The sequence below is a fragment of the Kogia breviceps genome, chromosome 7, assembly GCF_026419965.1.
Source record: "Kogia breviceps isolate mKogBre1 chromosome 7, mKogBre1 haplotype 1, whole genome shotgun sequence".
In the NCBI taxonomy this organism is placed as follows: Eukaryota; Metazoa; Chordata; class Mammalia; order Artiodactyla; family Physeteridae; genus Kogia; species Kogia breviceps.
In genome coordinates, this window is record NC_081316.1 from 79,522,824 (window position 1) to 79,543,534 (window position 20,711).

Below are 20,711 nucleotides of genomic sequence, written 5' to 3' on the forward strand. Positions count from 1 at the left end.
TTTCTACATAGATTCATTATTGGAGAAGGAAGAAGGTTTAAGAACATAGTCTTTTGTGTGTGTGTGTATAACATTCTTTAACCATAACTTGAACAGCTGAGTCACAAATATCCTTATCCAGCAAACAACACGCCTATGCCCTCCTCTCCTGGCCTTAAGGGAACAGCTCACCTTTGTTCCCACCTGGGAAGCGAATCATTTTTTATATAATTTTTAAAGGTTACACTCCATTTACAGTTATTACAAAATATCGGCTGTATTCCCCATGCTGTATAATATATCCTTGCAGCCTCTTATACCCAATAGCTTGTACCTCCCACTCCCTCACCACTATATTGCCTTTTCCCTCCTCCCCTCACTGCTAACCACTAGTTTGTTCTCTATATCTGTGAGCCTGCTTCTTTTTTGTTATATTCGCTAGTTTGTTGTATTTTTTTAGATTCCACATATAAGTAATATGTATTTGTCTTTCTCTGACTTATTTCACTTAGCATAATGCCTTCCAAGTCCATCCATGTTGCTGCAAATGGCAAAATTTCAAGGACCTAGTCTTTAAAAGATTAATTCCCAGGGTAAAGATTTAGGGAATTTACAAAGAAAATGGCAATGACTCAATTCAGTCATGCGATATTTTGTTTATATTTTCCTTGCTGTGTGTGCATGCATGTGTATGGTGTGTGCATGTGAGTATATGTACACACGCATGCATCCACGTGTTTATGTGTGTGTAAGAGAGACAGTACAGAAGAGGGAGTTGAGGTTTGTGTAAGATTATGTGTGGGTAAATATACGATGGTAGGGCTTCCCTGGTGGCGCAGTGGTTGAGAGTCTGCCTGCCGATGCAGGGGACACGGGTTCGTGCCCCGGGTCCAGGAAGATCCCACATGCCGCGGAGCGGCTGGGCCCGTGCGCCATGGCCGCTGAGCCTGCGCGTCCGGAGCCTGTGCTCCGCAACGGGAGAGGCCACAGCAGTGAGAGCCTCGCGTAACGGAAAAAAAAAAAAAAAAGAAAAGAAAAAAAAAATATATATATATATACGACCGTAAAATGTATGAGAGAATGTAAGTATAGATCAAGGTATGCTTGAGATTTTAAGTACTACTGTGTGTGTGTGTGTATCAGAGAGTATATGTCCTGGAGTCTACATGTCTTAAAAAAAGTGCATAATTGCCTTGGGGCAGAGATTGATATTCAACAATGGGAGAAGAAGCCAATATTAACTAATGACGTCCATAAAGTCATGTAAACTATAATGCAACAACCCGTGGAAAAATATACCCTATAAATTGTTCATCTGTAACAGGGTATACTGTGTAATGAAAAGAGTGATTGGTGCCAATATGAAGAGCTGCCTGGAAAAGTTATGTAAATCATCAGAGATTGCCAGAGTAAATAAGATAGTCTCTTTCAGTAGAATGACTGTACATTCCAATATAGGAGACAATCTGGTTTATGCATGTTACCTGCCCTCTACATAACAATTCTTTTCACTACAAAGGTGTCCTACTTTGAATGATAATTAGACAGTCACCTTATTTTTAGGAGTTCATAATGACGAGTGTTTGGAAGTCAGAATCACTCAAGTGACCCTAACCTTTATCACCCTCTGTCCTCAGGACCTGGGACTTGTGCCATCCTGGTCTGCCATAGTCATTTTCAACCTGAGCAGATACAATCCAGGACCCTTCATTCTGGTGGGGATCCCAGGCCTGGAGCAAGCCCATGTGTGAATTGGGATTCCTTTCTGTATCATCTATATTGTGGCCGTTGTGGGAAACTGCATCCTTCTCTACCTAATCTTGGTGGAGTGTAGCCTTCTTTCTCTCCATGCTGGCCATGACTGACCTCACCTTGTCCACAGTCAGTGTTCCTAAAACACTCAGTATATGTTGGCTTGAGGCTCAAGAGACCACATTCTCAGGGTGCTTGACACAAATATTCTTGCTCCACTATAGCAAGATAGTGGATTGTCCTGGATTCAGCCATCCTGATAGCCATGGAGTTTGATCGCTATGTGGCCATCTCTTCTCCCTTGAGATGCACCACTATCTGGACCCCCAACATCATCACCAAGATTCATGTGGGCATCTCCTTTCGTAGCTTCTGCATCATTCTGCCATTTGTGTTCTTACTCACACACCTGCCTTTCTGCAGGACACGCATCATACCCCACGCATACTGTGAGCACATAGGTGTTGCCCGGCTCGCCTGTGCTGACATTTCCATCAACATCTGGTATGGCTTTTGTGTTCCCATCATGACGGTCGTCTCAGATGTGATCCTCATTACCATTTCTTTTTTTAAAAAATAAATTTATTTATTTTACTTTTGGCTGCTTTGGGTCTTCGTTGCTGCACATGGGCTTTCTCTAGCTGCAGCGAGTGGGGTCTACTCTTTGTTGTGGTTCGCAGGCTTCTCACTGTGTTGGCTTCTCTTGTTGCAGAGCACAGGGTCTAAGAGCCCAGGCTTCAGTAGTTGTGGCACGTGGGCTCAGTAGTTGTGGCTCGCAGGCTCAGTAGTTGTGGTGCATAGACTTAGTCGCTCCATGGCATGTGGGATCTTCCTGGGCCAGGGCTTGAACCCGTGTCCCCTGCATTGGCAGGCAGAGTCTTAACCACTGCGCCACCAGGGAAGCCCCTCATTGCCGTTTCTTACTCATCCTCCGTGCTGTCTTCCACCTCCCCTCCCAAGAAGCCCTCCAGAAGGCCCTTGGCACCTGTAGTTCCCATGTCTGTATCATCCTTATGTTTTATACACCTGCCTTTTTCTCCATCCTTGAGCACTGCTTTGGACACAATGTCTCCTGCACTTTCCACATCATGTTTGCCAGTCTCTACATTGTTATCCTACCTGCACTCAACGCCATTGTTTATGGAGTGAATACCAAGCAGATCAGAGAGAAGGTCATACTTTTGTTTTCTACCAAGGGTACAGAATAATGTTCCACTGTGCAATGGAAAAGCTAGGATAAGTTTATAATGTATATTAATGCAGTAAGAATTTTTAAAAAAGCAAATGCTATTTAAAGCAAGACCTGTCTATAAGTGATTTTATGTTTTATGAATATGATATGATTTATATGAGAGGGTTCTATCTATAAAACACTCCTTGATGACCTGATTGCTTGTGGAATATGAAATTGCACAAGATATAATCAGGAAGAAGAAGGAGAAAACAGAGAGCTGAGTTACTCTAAATAGGAAAAGCAATAAAAATTTGGAAATTGAAATTTACAGTTATGGAGAGAGAAAAATGTGTTAAATGGGAGAGAGGTACTGAAGAAGAGAGACTAAAACTGAAAATATCAAAGAGAAATTTTTCATTTAGGGGATTAGTAGATGGATTTAGGACAATTCTAATTATTGTCTATGTTACACGTCTGTAGTTCCCTTTAAATATCCCATCCCCAGACACAAAAAAACCTTTCAGTACAAGTATCTGAGACTGTCCTCAATTCTTTTCATTCTATTTTCTTTATTCTGCTCTGAGGTAGTTTTTTCCACTATTTTATCTTCCAGGTCACTTATCCGTTCTTCTGCCTCAGTTATTCTGCTATTGATTCCCTCTAGAGAATTTTAAATTTCATTTATTGTGTTGTTCATCATTGTTTGCTTGCTCTTTAGTTCTTCCAGGTCCATTGTTAAATGTTTCTTGTATTTTTTCCCTTCTATTTCCAAGATTTTGGATCATCTTAACTAGCATTATTCTGAATTCTTTTTCAGGTAGACTGCCTATTTCCTCTTCATTTGTTTGGTCCGGTGGGTTTTTATTTTGCTCCTTCATCTGCTGCATATTCCTCTGTCTTCTCATTTTGCTTAATTTACTGTGCTGGGGTCTCCTTTTCACAGGCTGGAGGTTCATAATTCCTGTTGTTTTTGGTGTCTGCCCCCAGTGGGTAAGGTTGGTTCAGTGGATTGTGTAAGTTTCCTGGTGGAGGGGACTGGTGCCTGTGTTCTGGTGGATGAGGCTGGATCTTGTCTTTCTGGTGGGCAGGACCACGTTCGGTGGTGTGTTTTGAGGTGTCTGTGAACTTATAATTTTAGGCAGCCTCTCTGCTAATGGGTAGTGTTGTGTTCCTGTCTTACTAGTTGTTTGGCATAGGGTGTCCAGCACTGTAGATTACTGGTCGTTGAGTGGAGCTGGGTCTTAGCATTGAGATGGAGTTTTTTGGAAAGCTTTTGTGGACCAATGTCCTGAATTTGGCTCTCCCACCACAGAGGCACAGGCCTGACACCTGGCTGGAACACCAAGAACCTCTCAGCCACACAGCTCAAAAGAAAATGGAGGAAAAAAATACATAAAATAAAATAAAAGTTATTAAAATAAAAAATTAAACAAATTATTAAAAATACAAAGTAAAAAAGAAAGAAATAAAAAATAGTTATTAAATTTAAAAAATTATTAAAAATTAAAAAGTAATAAAATTAATTAAAGTAATAAAAAATTAAAAAGTAATTAAAAAGAAAGAAAGAAGAAGAGAGCACCAGTTACCCACCAGTGATAACAAGAGCTAAAAACTATACTAAAAAAAAAAAAAAAGACAGACAGGACCCTAGGACAAATGGTAAAAACAAAGCTATACAGACAAAATCACACAAAGGAGCATACACATACACACTCACAAAAGGAGAAAAAGGAAGAATATATATTTAAAAAAAAAAAAAGGAAGAGAGCAACCAAATCAATAAACAAATCTAACAGTGATAATAAGCTCTAAATACTAAATTAAGATACACATAAAACCAGAAACAAATTTGTTGCAGAAAGCAAACTCCAAGTCTACAGTTGCTCCCAAAGTCCACCACCTCAATTTTGGGATGATTCATTGTCTATTCAGGTATTCCAGAGATGCAGGGTACATCAAGTTGATTGTGGAGATTTAATCCGCTGCTCCTGAGGCTGCATGGAGAGATTTCCCTTTCTCTTTGTTTGCACAGCTCCTGGGGTTCATCTTTGGATTCGGACCTGCCTCTGCTTGTAGGTCACTTGAGGCCACCTGTTCCCTACCCAGACAGGACGGGGTTAAAGTAGCAGCTGATTTGGGGGCTCTGGTTCACTCACGCCAGGGGGAGGGAGGTGTACGGAATATGGGGCAAGCCTGTGGCAGCAGAGGTCAGCATGACATTGCAACAGTCTGAGGCGTGCCGTGTGTTCTCCCGGGGAAGTTGTCCCTGGATCACGGGACCCTGGCTGTGGTGGGCTGCACAGGCTCCCGGGATGGGAGGTGTGGACAGTGACCTGTGTTTGCTCACAGGCTTCTTGGTGGCGGCAGCAGCAGTCTTAGCATCTCATGCCTGTCTCTGGGGTCCGCGCTGATAGCCGCAGCTCGCGCCCATCTCTGGAGCTGGTTTAGGTGGTGCTCTTAATCCCCTCCCCTTACGCACCCCGAAACAATGGTCTCTTGCCTCTTAGGCAGGTCCAGACTTTTTCCCGACTCCCTCCGGCTAGCCATGGCGCACTAGCCCCCTTCAGGCTGCGTTCACACAGTCAACCCCAGTCCTCTCCCTGGGATCTGGCCTCAGCTCCCAGCCCCCACCCATCCCGGCGGGTGAGCAGACAAGCCTCTCAGGCTGGTGAGTGCCGGTTGGCACCGATCCTCTGTGTGGGAATCTCTCCGCTTTGCCCTCTGCACCCCTGTTGCTGTGCTCTCCTCCGTGGCTCCGAAGCTTCCCTTCTGCCACCTGCAGTCTCTGCCAGTGAAGGGGCTTCCTAGTGTGTGGAAACTCTTCCTCCTTCACAGCTCCCTCCCAGAGATGCACGTCTCATCCTTATTCTTTTGTCTCTGTTTTTGCTTTTTTCTTTTGCCCTACCCAGGTACGTGGGGAGTTTCTTGCCTTTTGGGAAGTCTGAGGTCTTCTGCCAGCGTTCAGTAGGTGTTCTGTAGTAGTTGTTCCACATGTAGATGTATTTGTGATGTATCTGTGGGGAGGAAGGTGATCTCCACGTCTTACTCCTCCTCCATCTTGAAGCTCTCGGGGAGAATACCTCTAGATATGCATCTCTCACCCCTAGAACCTTTCTCCTCTCTCCCTATTGGCTGAGGCCAGAGAGCTGCCTCCCACACTCACCATGTCCGTGGCATCTCATGCCTACCTCAGCATAGCTCAGGGCTCTGTTCCTCCCTTAGGAGTAAAAGCACAGGACCTAGACTTGGGGGCAGCTTGCAGCCTTGTCACCTACGAATCATGTGATTTAGTAAATTATTTTTTAGATTCTTGGAACCTCTGTTTCTTCAACTATAAAACATGAATTACCAGTCATACCTTGTCACGTTCTTGTGAATGCTAAGTATCAGTGCAGACGGATATCATGGTGCTGTTTTCCTTCTTTGACAACATGGGACTCTTGCTGTCTTCAAGACAAAGTGAAGTTGTAGGAATCTACTAAATCTACATAGTGGAGATATTGCAGCTCCTAAACTGATCCCCTAACACTTTTCTTCTGACCAGCTTTCCACTCACCCACAGAGCATCAAGCAAAAGTCTGCTTCTGTTTGGTGAACTGCAGCCAGATCTAGCCAGTGCATGAGGTAGGGTGAGGGTGGCCCTACCATTAGGAGCTGGAAGGGGACTGCACTTTAGTTCCAAGAAATCGAGGCAAGGATCACTCAAACTCATGACAGAAGGATGCCTAGACAGTCAAGAGCAACCTCCTGAGTAGGGAGAGGTGATCTCAGGCAGTCCAGAGCAGGGTCAGCCTCCTTTCCTGCCCCATGTTACCAGGCAGCATATTGTGCCTCAATGTACTTCGTTAGGCTTAATGTGCTTGTGGCCATGTTTTACAACCGGTGAGAAGTCTGCCAGCCTCCCTGGTTGGATGAGGATGGCATGTGCCATGGTGTGCTTACCTGCCCAGCCACCTCATCCCCCTGCAGCAGCTGGAGCAGCTACAAAGTACAGCTCAGGAGCTTATGGGCAAGTCCAGGGTGAGTGCTGGAGCTTCAGGTTGGGGCTGCCGGGGTGGAAGTTATAGAAGCACAGCCTGTCCTGGACCCAGCATGGCCATGGGCCTGGGCAATAGAGGAGGAGCTGAGGGAAGGTACTACCCACATGTTTAGATGAATCCTGAGAATGGAGGGAAAATTAGGTACTGTTTTGAGATCCTCACTGGTAGTATTGTATAGGAAGGCTTATGGAAGAAGTGCTTTCTATGTTAATGAATAAATTATGGGTGGAATCCACTGGGAGATGGGAAGAGGGTATAGAGCAAGAAGAGGCTTGGAAGTTAGATGACCAGTACAAAGGAGACAGGAAAGAGTTTGAGTTGTAGAGTTAAAATAGGGGCAATATGTCGAGAGATTTGTGGGCTGAGCCAGTGAGCTTGGAATTGATGCTGTAAGTACGGATGAGTGAGTAGAAATGTTGCATCAGCAGTGTGATGTGAGCAGTTGCTTTCTGTGATGGTTACTTGTAAAGTTTTTGGGGAAGGCTGCTGGAATGGGGCCAGACTGCAAGCTAGGAGTCTGTTCATCGATTGACTCACCAAACCACTCCTGAGAGTGGGGCTCTAACCAGGTAAAAGAAGAGAGAATCTAGGTGGTACAGACACATTAAGCATAACAAAAATAGCACGAGCTTTTTTTTTTTTTTTCTTTTTGCAGTGAAAAGAATATGAGTGTCCTCAGCTATGAAATGGAGATAGCACCTTGTGCTCACCTGGAGGGATCTTAATGGAAGCAAATAAGGTGGCAGATATGAGAGTATTTTGTAGGCTCTGTGGCACTGGAAGGATGAGCCACAGGTGTTGTCTGGTGGAACTACCTGTCCATCCCGCCATGTCCACGTCAGTGAGCATGCCTGCACCACTGAAGATCAGTATAACCAGGTCCTGGAAATGAACCACATCCTAGAGCCCAGCAATCCTGCTGCCCTTGCTGCCTCCTATGAGACTCTACATTTCACCCTGCTGTGCCTGCAGCTGAAGGGAGCCCAGGAGTTGGTGACCCAGCTTAAAGCCAAGGGAGGAGTGATCGGGGCTAGGAACCTCCTCTATCAACTTGAGAGCCAGGTATGTGGATGGATTAACAAATCTTTGTCCCCTCTGTAGCCTTCTGTTTTATCTAATCTCATGAATCTGACAATTTCCAAATCTCTTCTTTCTGGGGAAGAAGACCTTGAGCTGAGAAATATGGGAGCCTGAGTTCAGTTCTGAGTAACACTCTGTGACCCACATCCCTGGCATCACATTTCCATAGGTGGCTAATGCCAGCCTCACAGTCAAGCTTCTGGCTGACTCTGGCCAGCGCAGCTTTCATGCTCTCCTCCAGGAGGCGGATGTCCTTGAGGGCTGGCTAAGTGAGTATGAGAAGGAGAAGGAAGTATGGAGGCCTCTCCATACATCCTGGTCCACCTGTGCTCCCTGGTGAGGCCTAAGACTGAATTTCCCAAGATCTCATCTCCCCAAGGGCAGGGCTGGGAATGCAGTGTTCGCTTCGGTGTACTGAGGGGAATGACAGGTGGGCAGTAAAGATCCTGATGTAGAATAAAGCTTTCATTTCCTTGTTTGGTGTATCACTGAGGGATGCAGGCTGAGACAGACATGCTCTCACACGTGGGCATACCCATATATAGACATATAAACAACACCCATAATCAGACATACGTGCTAACCTCTGTTCATGCAAATCATTTCTCTTATGCACATATAAATGCATTCAAGTATATGGACACTCACTCAAATGCACACAAGGTTATTATACTTTCATAGTCTGCTTCCTATGTGCTGTATGCTTCACACCTAGCTCATACCTTGCCTTGACTCTTCTCTAGGTTCCTGTGCCCATGGAGGCCTCCAGAAAGTCAGCAGACCCCTTGGGGTGCATCTCAATTGCAGAGGCTTCTCGTACAAGGCAGGTACCTGGGACTGAGACTCAGCACCCAATCCAGACTATTCCCTCTACCAGGTGACCCCTCTGCGTGCAGACGGCAAGTAAGTCCAGGATGATTTCTCTTCTGCAACCTGGTTTATTCCAAATGTGTCCTACTCTACCCTAACAGGTTTCTTTATGGGCCCAACTCAGCTTCCTCTTTCTGTTTTAGGCATACGCCTGGAGAAACTTAGCCGAAGCCTGACAGGTCACCTCCTAATGTTCCTCTCATGGGTTAAGGATGGTCCAGACTGCCCTGAGCTTCCTTCATAAACCCTGTCTGGAATTTCTAATCCCATTATAATCCAAAGCAGTTGTATCCCTAGCCTGGTCTTATCTCAAGAACAAAGTCTTCTACATCTGGGCCTCAGAATCCTAATTTCTCAGAAGTTGTTTAGAGGATGAACTTGACCAAGCTTGAGACTTGGAGTCCAGCAGATCTGAGTTTGAATCTCAGCACTGCCACTAATTAAGCTAAATGTCCTCGGAGAAGTGAATTAACATCTCAGACCCATTCTTAGCTGTCTTTAAAGTGAGGATAATTCAATATACAAAAATATCACATGAGATTACATAGACAAGTGTGGATAACATAGCAGGTACTGATACATATTCATTACATGAAAGAATTGCTAAGTGAATCAATGGGTACATGAATGAGCCCGTCAATAAGCTGGTAGCCTGGTTAAAGAGGTAGATGCAACTCACAGACAGGATGTTTAAAGTCAGCACATAAGGAAGTGTGATAAAGACCCAACTGAGAAGGAGATCATGGGAGGGAAGGGTGAATGTGGGTCAAACCAGTCATAAAAGCCACAGTGGAAGTTCATCTCAGAATGATTAGTGTTAGTGGTAATAATGCTCTCTAATTTCTGTAGACATTTTGTAGCATATGAAACACACTTACATGTCATTGTTTTTTAAATCCTCTCAAAATCTCTGTGGATAAGGCAGACTTACTGGCCAATATTAAGCAATGACAGTCCTCATAAGTCAGAGATAATTTAAAGGACTTTCCAAAGTGACCTCATGAAATCTCCCTGAACCCAGCTCCAGAACTATGTCCTGCTACAGGACACCTGTGTTTCAAGTGTGGGTGGAAGGCAGTGGAGTCTAGATATAGAAGAGTCCATAAAGAAAAAAAAAAAAAAAAAACTATCACTTTTTGATTGCTTACTTTGAGATGAATACTAACTGTTTTATTTTCATTATCTAAGTCAGTCCTGACAATCAATGAGATAGAGCTTTTTGTTATTCTTTCCACAGATTTTAGTTATAACCTTGAGCAAATTACCTAACCTTTCTGAGACCTGGTCTCTTAATCTGTGGGGATAAACCTTCCTTACACTGTTTTTACTATAATTAAAGGAGATAATGCATGCACAGTGCCCATTAGGCATCATTGCAGTTGATATTGTTATTACTGTTACAGTTTTTTTTTTACAGTTTTTTGTTGTCATAGTCTATTGTAAGTAAAAGAAGAGAGATTTATTTCAAATCAATTCTGTTTGACTCCCCAAACCCCCGCTATTAGTTAGAAAACTAGCCTGCTCATTTTTTATAGCCTTCTTTTTTTTTTACCCTGATGATTCTGGTGTGGGGCTTGGCCTAGGGACTTTGATTACTATCAGCTATACAAGTCCTGTGATGCTCTGGTACCACTGAAGAACTACGAGGAGAGGAAAGTGGGCTATGGTGATGCCAGTGGCAATACTGTGTACAAGAACTTCATGTACTTTAACTACTATGGCACAGTTGACATGGCCAAGGTGGACCTATCCTCCAACACCCTGGTGCTATGATGCCCACTGCCTGGTGCCACCTACCACAACTGCTTCTCCTATGCAGGCGTGCCCTGGAAGGACTTAGATTTTGCTGGTGATGAGGACTGTGGGTGCTCTGTGCCACTGAGGAGAGCAAGGGCAACCGGGCTGTGAGTCTTCTCAACACCAGCCCTCTAGAGGTGGAGAAAAGCTGGTGCACCAGCCAGTATAAGCCAGCCCTGTCAGGGGCCTTCATGGCCTGTGGAGTGCTGTATGCCTCATGCCCACTGAGTATCTGCCAAGAGGAGATCTTCTATGCTTTCAATACCACCACTGGGCAGGAGTGCTGTCTCAGCATCCTGCTGGATAAGATGCTGGAAACGCTGCAAGGCATCAATTACTGCCCTTCTGATCACAAGCTCTATGTCTACAGTGATGGCTGCCTAATTATTTATGACCTCAGCTTCCTGGCACTGAAGCACAGGCTACCAAGACCACCAGCCAAAATGCCCTCTGGGGCTTGGGTGCCATGCAGACTCGTCAAACCGAACAACTCCTCCAGGGCCTGAGACCTCAGGGAAGTGCATTGGTAGAAGTGTGTCCTTCTCCTCACCCTCCAGGTGGACCACTCCCCAAAATGGCCATCCTCTCTAATGATTGGGAGACATTGATTATATCTGGTTAGTTCTTTACAATATCTCAATCAGCATATTAAAGCTCTCTTTAACAGTGGTCTGGGTGGATTTGACTGGAGTTTGATTGGGAAATAAAACACTAGCTGGGCAATGTTACCCCCTCTTTACCAGGAACCTAGAATTGTAGGAGCTGGATTTACAGTTTTTAAAACAAATCTCATTCTGTGTTTTGAAAACTGTGACTCCAGCTCTTACAGTTGTAGAAGTCTGTGAGCTAGGTTTAGAATTGCACGTCTCAGGTTGAGATCCTCTGGTTCCAGTGCTGAAGATCCAGGGGAGTTGATCACTAAAGTGGGATGTGGAAGTTTCCTTTCGTATTTCCAACACCTTATGCTGTACCTGGGGAGAAAACGGGCAGTGTCTTCATGTGAAAATCAATGTTTCACAGTCCTGATCAATCTCACTTTGAGCACAATTGAGAAAGGGGCTTAGACTTGAGTCCTGCTCTAGGAACTAAGCAATGGAAAGCTGAGTATGAGGAAGCTCTGACATGGATTGGGCTAAAGGTCCAGACCTTTTAGATAAAGAATCCTTTGATATGAAAGCAGGAAGTATCCTGGCCAACTGTCTGTAGTTTCTTTGCTCATTTTCAACATACTGAGGACAGATGGCACAGACTCTCTGCTTGTGACCTATTTATCTGTATGATGTACCTCCTGTCCACGCAGGTAGATGGAATGTTCAAGGTTTCAGACTCTAAAATCTTCACAGTCACACAGAGGATACCAGATTACTTCACACACACTGTCTCATGCTTACACTTTCACATCTACATATATTTACATATATATATCCAATCAGACATGCATTCTCACCCTTACATGTACCATATTTCCATCTATACCCAAATATCAATAGACATGAAAATATTTTAAAATACCCACTAACAGAAAATTCATCTACTAACCAAATAAAAGTTAAGTAAGAAACATTGGTTTTTTAGATGCCTAAACCTGTCCCTGTTAGGAATTTCCTGCTAACTACCTCTATGCTCACCTCTTGATTTACAGACGGCTCTCCCCCTTAATGCTTTGACACAAAGGTAGGCACTGAAGACTGGGCTAGGACATTGAAAGAAATCACTCTAAAAGTTCTGCTATAACACCAGGTAGAAAAGACCAAGTGATAAGTGAATAAAAAATACTTTGCAAGGAATGATTCATTCACCTTTAGTTTGTTACGCCTCTAGAAGGAGCCTCCCTGGCTAGCCCTGCTCCTACTTCTAGGATAGAGGAAATCTTTTCCCACCACATGAGAACACTCTCAATTAAGTCTAGATCCCAAAATCTTGACCCAGAGAAAAACATGGCCTCCTCTTCTGCTCAAGAAACTTTGTTCTTACTCCATTTTCCTTTCTAAGACTTCACTTTTTCCAGATCACTAAAAAAAACTAATAAGCTCCTTTCTATGGGAGAAATTGCTTTCTTACCTGCAGGTATGCGGTTTTATCTATGGCTTCAATAGCCCCAGCTTTTCCTACCGGAAGCCTGACATCCTTACAAGGGACTCACATACAGCACCACAGAGAAATACACCCCCTACTTAATCAATCTGTTTTTATTTTAATAGTTGTGTTCTGAGAACTTTGTCCCCTATTTCCTGGAAAATTGTCTTATTTTCTTTTATTATGGATACCTGGACTCCCCAAATAAGTCTCCTTCCCCAACTAGTTCAGGCAGAGACTGAGAGACTTGGGTTGACATCACAATATCCCTTTTCTGAAGAGGTTATGCTTTCGGTGGGTGGGGCAGGGGGAGGTGCAGCCTGGGGACAAGTCATCTCTTCTTAGTCTACCTTATATCAAGTATGAATCAGTAGCCACGACAGGCCTCAGCTGGGCCATATCTGGAGAATTGGGGTTGGGGTATAACATCGCAAAATACCTGGCCCAAGTCTGGTCACTCATCCCTTTTGGGGCAACAAGGAAACCAGCCTGTGGCCTGAGAACGTGACACCTGAGACGGAGGCCAGTGGAAGTATTTTTCTGCCCTCGCGCCTCTGCCCCTGCTTCCACCTGGCCCCCATCTGCCCACCGACTAAAGTCCATGCCACATGTCATCGCTCGAACCCCCGAGATGGCCCAGTGTGGGCATCCCTCAGGGCTGCTTGCAGACAAGAACATCTCTTCAAGTGTCACTCGGGTGATAGTGAAGACACCAGGCAAGCAGGAAGACTTTATTATAGCCAATGACACCTCGGTGAGGCAGTTCAGGGAGAAGCTATCGGCTCACTTTAAATGCCAAATGGACCAACTAGTGCTCGTCTTCATGGGCTGCCTTCTCTTTTAAAAAAATTTTTATTTATTTATTTTGGGCTGTGTTGGGTCTTCGTTGTTGCACTCGGGCTTTCTCTAGTTGTGGCGAGCGGGGGCTAATCTTTGTTGTGGTGTGTGGGCTTCTCATTGCAGTGGTTTGTCTCATTGTGGAGTACGGGCTCTAGGCGCACAGGCTTCAGTAGTTGTGCCACATGGGCTCAGTAGTTGTGGCTCGTGGGCTCTAGAGCACAGGCTCAGTAGTTGTGGCACACGAGCTTAGTTGCTCCGCGCCATGTGGGATCTTCCCGGACCAGGGATCAAACCCGTGTCCCCTGCATTGGCTGGCGGATTCTTAACCACTGCGCCACTGGGGAAGCCCCAAGAGCCGCCTTCCTTTATTTTTAAATTTTATTTATTTATTTATTTAATTTTGGCTGCGTTGGGTCCTCGTCTCTGTGCGAGGGCTTTCTCCAGTTGCGGCGAGCGGGGGCCACTCCCCATCGCAGTGCGCGGGCCCCTCACTGTCACGGCCTCCCCTGTTGCGGAGCACAGGCTCCAGACGCGCAGGCTCTGTAGTTGTGGCTCACGGGCCCAGTTGCTCCGCGGCATGCGGGATCCTCCCAGACCAGGGCTCGAACCTGCGTCCCCTGCATTGGCAGGCGGACTCCCAACCACTGCGCCACCAGGGAAGCCCAAGAGCCGCCTTCTTAAAGACCATGACACACTGAGGCAGAGGGGCATCCTGGATGGCCACACCATCCACATTTTCATCAAGTCCAAAAACAGCTCCAGTTCCCTAGCCCATTCCTCCTGGAAACTGTCAACCAATGAGCCCTGCCACCAGGGCAAAAACACCAAAGGAAACAGCAGTGGGGTATACCAACCTGCTGGTATGAGTCACACCCCAGTGGAATCATCGCTCTCAGTGGATGTGCCCAATGGGCATACCCAGTACCCGGAAGTGGGTAGTTCAGATCACATAGCACAGATACTGGAGAATCCTAGCATCCAGCAGCTTCTGTCCAACATGGACTTCATGAGACAGTTCATCTCAGAACACCCAGACATGCAATAATTGATGCAGCAGAACCCGAAGGTCTCACACATCCTTGACAATTCTGAGATCCTGTGGCAGACTCTGGAGCTGGCCAGGAACTGTGATTCAAGACATAATGCAGATCCAGCAACCTGCAGAGAATCTTGAGCATCCACTGAACCCACAGTCACATGTGGGCTTAGAGACAATCCCTGGATGGGACAATACCCTGGGTCAGAGCTCTGCTGATTTCTATGACCAGATGCTCAACTGCTCACAAGATCCATTTGGGGGCAACCTTTTCACAGCTCTCCTGGGAAGACAAGTGCCAGAACAAGTCCAGTCCTCACCCCCATCTCCGCCACCACCCCAGGAAAGGCGCGGACATCTTCCACAGCCCGGGTCATCTATGCTAGTTCTCGTGGTCTATCCTCAACCAACTCAGACAATGCTACCCCCAACAAGGTGAACCATACTTCCAGGGCCAATACTCCAGCTAACTCCACTAATGGCCAGAGTCATACATGTGCCGTTGAGCAGCCAGCTGGGGTACCAGCCTTACCTAGCATAGAGTTCAACCAGCAGCCCTGAGCAGAAGGCAAAGATGCCACTATCTCTCTAGATAGCTCTGACCAGAAATTAGAGGATGAGCTCCATTTAGAACTCAATTTGGTGACAGTAAAACTCTTATGTCTACAACCTTCTCTCTAAATGTTCCCTCACCTTTTTGCTGTGATTGAAATCTGGCTGTCCACTGAGGATACTGCTTCTCCAGCAGTGATGGCTGTTTCTTTCATTCCCTGTGAACTTAGAAGTGGGGTAGGTGTCCTTCTTGAAACTTCTTTTGCTTCCTAACCATAGTTTTCTAGCTTCAACACTACTCAATCTATCATAATTATTCTGATATAATATCCACTTAGCAAACTCACCATGGTAATATCGGTTATATCTGACTCTGCCTAATCTCTGTGTAGGCACAGATATACACCCATGCTGACTAGTCTTATTTAAATTTATTACCAAAGCCTTAATTGGTCTGTTTGTATTCCTACTACATTTTCTTATTCTAATGTTTTGGTGGTGATTTTTGACAGAATCTGCATCAGAATCACCTGGAGAGTGTGTTAAAACACAGATTGCTGAGCTTCATTCCAAGGGTTTCTGATTCTGTAGGTCTAGAGTAGGGACCCAAATTCTGCATATCTAACAATTTCCAGGCTATGCTGATGATATCAATTTAGGGACCACACTTGGAGATCCAGTGCCCTAACCAATTCACTATCTTACATTTTTTAGATGATCATTTCATACCTTTTATCTTTTTCTCAAGCCTTCAACACCCCTTTTATCTATTCTCAGTCTCAGCTGATATTTTGCTTATTCCAACAAGATAAAAGTGATCAGAAGTGACTTTCACCTATGTCCGCCACTAAATCAACCAACTAACTTGCATCTGTACCCATATACTCAGCCCTGCATCTTGTTATAATGAATAAATGGTCCATGCTCCTAAATCAAGATCTTCACTTGGGCACTTGATTCCAGCCTTCTGTCTTCTCAACAATTTACTCTTGCAGTCGTTTTCTCTTTCTCCTACACCTCTGTGTTCTTCCTCATTGGATTGTTCCCATCAGAATAAAAGCATATTGTGGGGCTTCCCTGGTGGTGTAGTGATTGAGAATCTGCCTGCCAATGCAGGGGACACGGGTTCGAGCCCTGGTCTGGGAAGATCCCCCATGCCATGGAGCAAATAAACTTATGCACCACAACTACTGAGCCTGCGCTCTAGAGCTTGGGAGCCACAACTACTGAAGCCCGCACACCACAACTACTGAAGCCCACTCTCCTAGAGCCCGTGCTCCACAAGAAAAAAAGCCACCACGATGAGAAGCCTGCACACCACAATGAAGAGTAGCCCCTGCTCGCCGCACCTGAAGAAAGCCCGTGTGCAGTAACAAAAGACCCAATGCAGCCACAAATTAATTATTTATTTATTTTTAAACAAAGCATGTTGTAATCATCTCATCTTAAGAAAAAACAACAACAACAAAGCCTTTATTTCCCCATTTCCATGCAGCCGTCCGTCTTTTCTCATTTACAGTACTCTTATTGGATTCACTTTTTTTCCTATGCATTTACTTTTAAACCCACACCAATCAGGTTTTCTGTACTCACCACTCTTCCAAATCGGCCTCATCATGGCCCCCAATCTAACCTGTCTCTCTTGTTCAAATCCAGTGATCAATTCTCCGTCCTCATCTTACTGACCTACCAGGGTCATTTGACACAGTTGGTTACTCTCTCCTTTTTTTGAAACTCTTCTCCTTCTTCATTTGGCTTCTTTCTCTCTCTAACTTCTTTTCCTGACTCAATGTTTTATTTCTTCTCAATTTCCTTTGCTGAATTCATCTAATCTTCCAGACGTCTAAATATTGTACTATCCATGACTCAGTATTTTCTTACCTCTATCCTTTTACTATGCTCACTAACTGCACAATTCTAAATACTCTGTTGATGCTGATGAACTCTAGACTCACAATGTTGAACTACCTTCCTACACTTTCATTTGGATGTGAAATAGACATCTTAAATATATGTAAACCTGAACTCAATTTTCCATTTAACGACCTTATTTCCTGGTCTTTTTTTTTTTTTTTTTTTTTTTTTTTTTTTGCGGTATGCGGGCCTCTCACTGTTGTGGCCTCTCCCGTTGCGGAGCACAGGCTCCGGACGCGCAGGCTCAGCGGCCATGGCTCACGGGCTTAGTTGCTCCGCGGCACGTGGGATCTTCCCGGACCAGGGCACGAACCCGTGTCCCCTGCATCGGCAGGCGGATTCTCAACCACTGCGCCACCAGGGAAGCCCCCTGGTCTTTTTTACCTCAACAAATAGCCAATCCATTCTTTGAATTTTTCTGGGAGATAATAATAATGGGGAAAAAAAAGTAAAAAGTTTATTTCATCCTGAAACTCTCTTTCATACTTTAAATCCTACCCATGAGAAAGTCAATATGTTGAAATATAAATAAAGAATTCATGGCTAATGTTGAATCAGAGAGGAAACAGGAACATATGATGCCAGGAAGAGGCTCAACTGGCAAGTAGCTGAATTTGGGTTTTCATGGGCACACAAGGGATTAAGGAGCTTTTCTTAGTTGTCCAATCCCAGTCTGAGTCTCCACATACCACATATCAACTGTGTGAAAGCAGAACTCTTGGCTTGAGAAGGAAGTGTCAGCCCAGGCCCCTCACTATGAAGAAGGCAATTGAGACAAAGGAAATAGAAGAGTTGAAGGGTGGGGGGGAAGATGAAGCCCCCAGGGATTCAGAGCACCTTGGAGGAATCTCAACAATCCATTGTATGAGGCTGTGATGTCGGTGCTGAGGTCACAGAGGAGACCCGATGGAGTGAGTTCTGGCTTAGAAGGCTTCAGTAGTGGCTGTTCAGCAAGATGAGGGCAGTTTCGAGCCCTGTATAAGAGGAAGGACGGGGCCACAGCTGATTGGTATGTTTCCGCAAACTGGGCCCTTCATGCTGCCCTTGCCCCTTCACTCATCAACTGTAGACCTCTTTCCCAGGGCCTCACGTTTCCCTCCCATGACCCCCAACATCTCTCAAACCAAAAATCTTCCCAAAACATCCTATCCCAGGGACCTCATAACCCCTTCCATGTGGACCCTCCAGTTCCCCCACCCTGAGATCCCAGATCCTCTTCCTGCTCACCTTTCCTACTTCCACCACTGCCCAAAAGGCTGATCTCGGTCTTCCATCCCCATCCCCCTAGCTGTGTTCCCACAGACCTGGGTCTCTTGCTGCCCACTATGGCCAAAAGTGGAGAGGCCCTGCCACAGGGCAGCCCAGTGCTGGTCCAGGATCCTCGCCTCATCAAGGTGACAGTGAAGACACCCAAGAACAAGGAAGATTTCTCAGTTACAGACACTTGCACCATCCAGCAGCTGAAGGAAGAGATATCCCAGCGCTTTAAGGCCCACCCTGATCAGCTGATCCTAATCTTTGCTGGCAAAATCCTCAAGGACCCTGACTCACTGGCACAGTGTGGGGTCCGAGATGGCCTCACGGTCCACCTTGTCATCAAGAAGCAGCGCCGTACTGTGGGCACTGAGTGCCCAGATGCTTCATTCCCTATCCCAGCCCCAAGCCCTGGATCACTCCCTCAGCCAAGCTCCATTCACCCAGCAGACAGGCTACCCACCTTTAGCTTAGGTGTCCTCACAGACCTCAATGGGCTAGGCCTGACCTCTGGTAGTTTCCCCGACCAGCCAAGCTCACTGATGTGGCAGAATGTCTCTGTGCCTGAGTTTGTGGCTCAGATCATTGATGACCCCTTCATCCAGCATCTGCTGTCCAACACAGGCCTGGTGCGCCAGCTGGTTCTTGACAACCCCCATATGCAGCAGCTGATCCAGCACAACCCTGAGATTGGGCACATTCTCAACAACCCCGAAATCATGCGGCAGACAATGGAGTTTCTATGCAACCCTGCCATGATGCAAGAGATGATGCGTAGCCAGGACCGGGCACTCAGCAACCTGGAGAGCATCCCTGGTGGCTACAATGTGCTCCGTACCATGTATACTGATATCATACACCCAATGCTTAATGCAGTGCAGGAGCAGTTTGGTGGCAATCCCTTTGCTACCACCACTACTGCTAATGCTACCACCAGCAGCAGCCAACCTTCAAGGATGGAGAATTGTGACCCTCTCCCCAACCCCTGGGCTTCCACATTTGCAGGCTCAGCTGATAGGAGAGGCAGGAGGCCTGGGGACCAGGATGTATCTGAACTTAGAAATAGCGTTTCCAATATTCTAGGTAATATAAGGCTCTATGACTATCTTCAGCAATTACATGAGAGTCCCCTGTCCCTGGGAACCTATCTGCAGGGGATTGCATCTACCCTCAGCCCAAGCCAAGAACCACCACCACCACCACCAGGAAGCCAAGTTCCCCCAACTTCATCCTCATCCCAGGAACTTGATTCAGGCCAGCCTCACCCCAGGGAGTCAGTAGCAATCAAGGGGAAGCCCTCCTGCCCCGCATTCCTGAGACATCCCACAGAGAGCAGTGCTAGAAAAGATGGAAACCAAGATGGTGCAGGGAATGGCTCCACTGCCCACAGCACCAACATGCCTGATCTTGTCTCCGGGCTGGAGCATGCTGCCAACAAGGCCCCGTTTGTTCCTTCCCCACCTTCACACACGGCAGCTACCGCTGGAACCCCTGAGCATGTCTGGCTGCCGCCACCAGCTTATCCAAGATCTCTGAGGCCAGCCGGAATGAATCAGGCCCCACAGTTGCAGGACGAGATGAGCTGGCAGCTGCCACTGCTGCTGCACCTTCAGGCGGCCATGGCAAACCCTCGTGCCATGCATGCCTTGCTGCAGATAGAGCAGGGTCTGCAGATCCTGGCTACTGAAGCCCCTTGCCTCCTCCTCTTGTTCATGCCTTGCCCCGCAGGGCTGGGAAGTATGGAAAGAAGTACAGAGCCTCGAGAGAGTGCCCTTATGCCTGCGGATCCTCCCCTAGCCCCAACTCCTGAAGTTCCCTCAGCACAAGGCTCTGTGGAGCTGGGCCTCCATTCCATACCCTTCCTCCAGATGCTGCAAGCCCTAGCTGGTGCCAGTCCCCAGCAGCTGCAGCCCGAGACTCATTTCCGGGTGCAGCTAGAGCAATTGCGGGCCATGGGCTTTCTGAATCCTGAAGCCAATATGCAGGCCCTCATTGCCACCCGAGGTGACGTAGATGCTGCTGTGAAGAAGCTGAGGCAGTTGTAGGAGCCCTAGCTGTTCAGACCGTATCTTTTCCTCTGTGCCTTTCCCCCCATAGACCCTACCCTAACTCCCCCACTCTTGAATGCAGCTGCACTATGAACCAAATTTACTATGATGCTCTTTACTGTGGAGACAATGTTGTTCCAGAGTCATTGGGAAGAACGAGAGCCAGAACAGGGTAGGGGTGCTGTGAGTGACCCAGCCATCCCTGCCACTGTACCATCGTGGGACCCCAGTCTGAGCTCTGCTAATGCCTATTTTGAGATGCAATTACATCCAATCTCCCATGTCATCTGCTGCCTGAG

The 20,711-nt window shown here is 46.2% G+C and overlaps 2 protein-coding genes and 1 pseudogene across 2 annotated transcripts; all 3 read left to right on the top strand.

The window, feature by feature from the left end:
- The first annotated feature begins 1,340 nt into the window (after window positions 1–1,340).
- LOC136794606 (olfactory receptor 52H1-like) lies at window positions 1,341–2,939 on the top strand (annotated as a pseudogene).
- Window positions 2,940–13,369: 10,430 nt separating this feature from the next.
- UBQLNL (ubiquilin like) lies at window positions 13,370–15,325 on the top strand. Its single transcript, XM_059070259.2, is given in 4 exon segments — window positions 13,370–13,598; window positions 14,280–14,733; window positions 14,735–15,009; window positions 15,012–15,325. Coding segments are annotated over 4 exon segments (1,272 nt in total).
- A 3,110-nt stretch (window positions 15,326–18,435) lies between these two features.
- On the top strand, window positions 18,436–20,409 carry UBQLN3 (ubiquilin 3). The gene has a single exon (XM_059069542.2). The coding sequence runs from the start codon at window positions 18,436–18,438 to the stop codon at window positions 20,407–20,409; it is 1,974 nt and encodes a 657-aa protein (XP_058925525.1).
- The last annotated feature ends 302 nt before the right edge of the window (window positions 20,410–20,711 follow it).